At 36.9% G+C, this 2,558-nt stretch overlaps 1 protein-coding gene across 1 annotated transcript; it reads left to right on the top strand.

Annotated features, from left to right (window-relative positions):
- Positions 1-932: 932 nt before the first annotated feature.
- LOC111378558 lies at positions 933-1,409 on the top strand. Its single transcript, XM_023001790.1, has one exon. It carries the CDS (start codon positions 933-935, stop codon positions 1,407-1,409), a length of 477 nt encoding a protein of 158 aa, XP_022857558.1.
- The last annotated feature ends 1,149 nt before the right edge of the window (positions 1,410-2,558 follow it).

Below are 2,558 nucleotides of genomic sequence, written 5' to 3'. Positions count from 1 at the left end.
ACAATTTTGATCAAGTTGAGATTTTTATTATTATTTCTGGTATTAGAAAATGAAGTTAATGTAAGATATTATATCTTATCTCTAGAGAAATGTCTCGAGCAAACTAGAATAATTTGATAAGGGATCTCCTACAAGGCTCAAGATCTTAGCAAGCTGAATCAGAATCTAGCTCCACCTACACCACCAGCTCCTATTACTCTCCCGACTCATGCCTTGATGGTTGAGTTATTTGGAAGGCATAAGCTCTTTTTCTTCGATGGAGCATATGGTCCACTAGTAATTGAAGAGTGACTTCATAAGTTAGAGCGAATTTTTCGATTCATCGATTGCACTGACGCCCAAAAGGTCCGGTGTGCGGAGTTTATGTTTACCGATGATGCAAGTTATTGGTGGGATTCGATGTCCCAAACTAGGACTTCGGAACAGCAATTTCATTAACTTGGGAACAATTCAAGGGAAAGTGATGGACAAATATTTTCCTCAGTCTCTAAAGGATTTCAAGGAGAAAAAGTTCCTTCAGCTCAAGCAGGGTAATATGTCCCTGACTGATTATAAATGAAAATTTGACCAACTCTCAAAGCATGCTCCACACCTGGTGGACATGGAAATTAAGAAGACTTGAAGGTTTGAGCAAGGGTTAAACCCAGACCTAAGCATGATTCTTATGTTATATCGTTTCACATCATACCGCGAGATGCTGGAACAAGCTCACGCTATTTGGTATCAGAAGGAAAATCCATAGCAATACCATCAATTGTGCAACTAGCTGGACAAAGGATAGGTTGGAAAGAGAAAATGGAATGGTCAAGATAAAGGAAAAGCTAAATGGAAAAATAAGAAGGCTAATACTAGACCTAGTGCTAGTAAGGACATAGTAGCTACAGTAGCGCCATGTCCTAAGTGTGGTAACCCTCATCGTGGAAAATGCTTGTATGGGACATATTGCTAAGGATTGTGTCACATTTGCTCAGAAGAAGGATGATAACAATGATCAAAACAAGAAGGGAAAAGCACGAGTGTTTACAATAACTCAGAAGGATGCAAAGGAGAACTCAAATGTGATATCAAGTATATTACTAATATCTGATACACCTGCTTATGTACTCTTTGATTCAAGAGCTACTCATTATTTTGTATTAACATCTTTCATTGCAAAATCTAGTATTAATTGTGATAAGTCAAAGAGTACACTAGAAGTTAGCATTCCCTCAGGCAGAACACTGAATACAGATCAGTTCGCTAGGTCGGTAAATCTTAAAATTGAGGAAAAAACATTTGAAGCAAATTTGTATGTGATAGAGATGAAAGACTTTGATGTGATTTTGGGAATGGATGGGTTAGGATATAATTATGCAACCATTTGTTTTAGAGAAAGAAAAGTGTCTTTTCAGAAACCAGGAGAGGAATAATTTTCGTTCCCTGGAATAAAGACCAAACCCCACCTCCAATTAGTATCGGCCTTACAAGTCAAGAAAATGTTGAGAGAGGAAATATCTCAAGGATTTCTAGTTAATATCTCTAGAGAAAAATTGACAACGATAAAGATTGAGGACGTACCAGTGGTACAAGAATTTATAAATGTGTTTCCAGAAGATCTACTTGATATTTCACCAGATAGACAAGTGGGATTCACAATAGATTTGGTTCATGGAGCTGTACCAGTACCTAAAGCTCTATACAGAATCGCCCCAAAAGAACTTCAGGAGTTGAAAATCTAGTTACAAGAACTGTTAGACATTGGCTTTATTCGACCAAGTGTATCACCATGGGGCACACCAGTATTGTTTGTAAAAAAGAAAGATGGAAGTATGTGGATGTGTATCGACTATCAGGAATTGAACAGTTTGACCATCAAGAATAGGTATCCTCTCTCGAGAATCGAGGATTTATTTGATCAATTGAACGGGGCTAAGGTAATTTTTAAGATCGATTTATGATCTGGATATCATCAATTGAAGGTTAAGGAAAGTAACCTGAGGCAGATTTCAGAACTCGTTATGGACATTACGAGTTCACAGTTATGCCATTTAGATTGACAGTGTTTATGGATCTGATAAATAGAGTATTTCATCAGTATTTGGATAAATTTGTTATAGTATTCATTGATGACATTCTGATTTACTCCAAGAGTAAAGATCAACACAAAAAAAAAATCTTAGAATAGCGTTAAAAACATTGCGTAAGGAAAAGTTATACGCCAAATTTAAAAAGTATGAATTTTGGCTTGAATGAGTTGGATTCCTCGGTCATGTAGTTATTACCCAAGGAATTGAAGTAGCTCTGGTAAAGGTGGAAGCGGAAACTAATTGGAAGACCCGACTAATGCTGGTGAAGTTCAAAGTTTTCTGGGATTGGCTGGATACTATAGCAGATTAGTAGAAGGATTCGTCAAAATAGCTGGACCAATGACACAATTGACAAGGAAAGGAGTAAAGTTTCAACGGACAGATAAGTGTGAGCAAAATTTTCAGGAGCTAAAACAACGATTGATTACAGCACCTGTATTAACCATGCCTGAAGGTTCAAAAGGATTTGTTATATATAGTGAGACATCCAAA

This window comes from Olea europaea, unplaced genomic scaffold (genome assembly GCF_002742605.1).
Source record: "Olea europaea var. sylvestris unplaced genomic scaffold, O_europaea_v1 scaffold1834, whole genome shotgun sequence".
Taxonomy (NCBI): domain Eukaryota; kingdom Viridiplantae; phylum Streptophyta; class Magnoliopsida; order Lamiales; family Oleaceae; genus Olea; species Olea europaea.
This window is presented reverse-complemented; position numbering and strand designations above follow the sequence as displayed.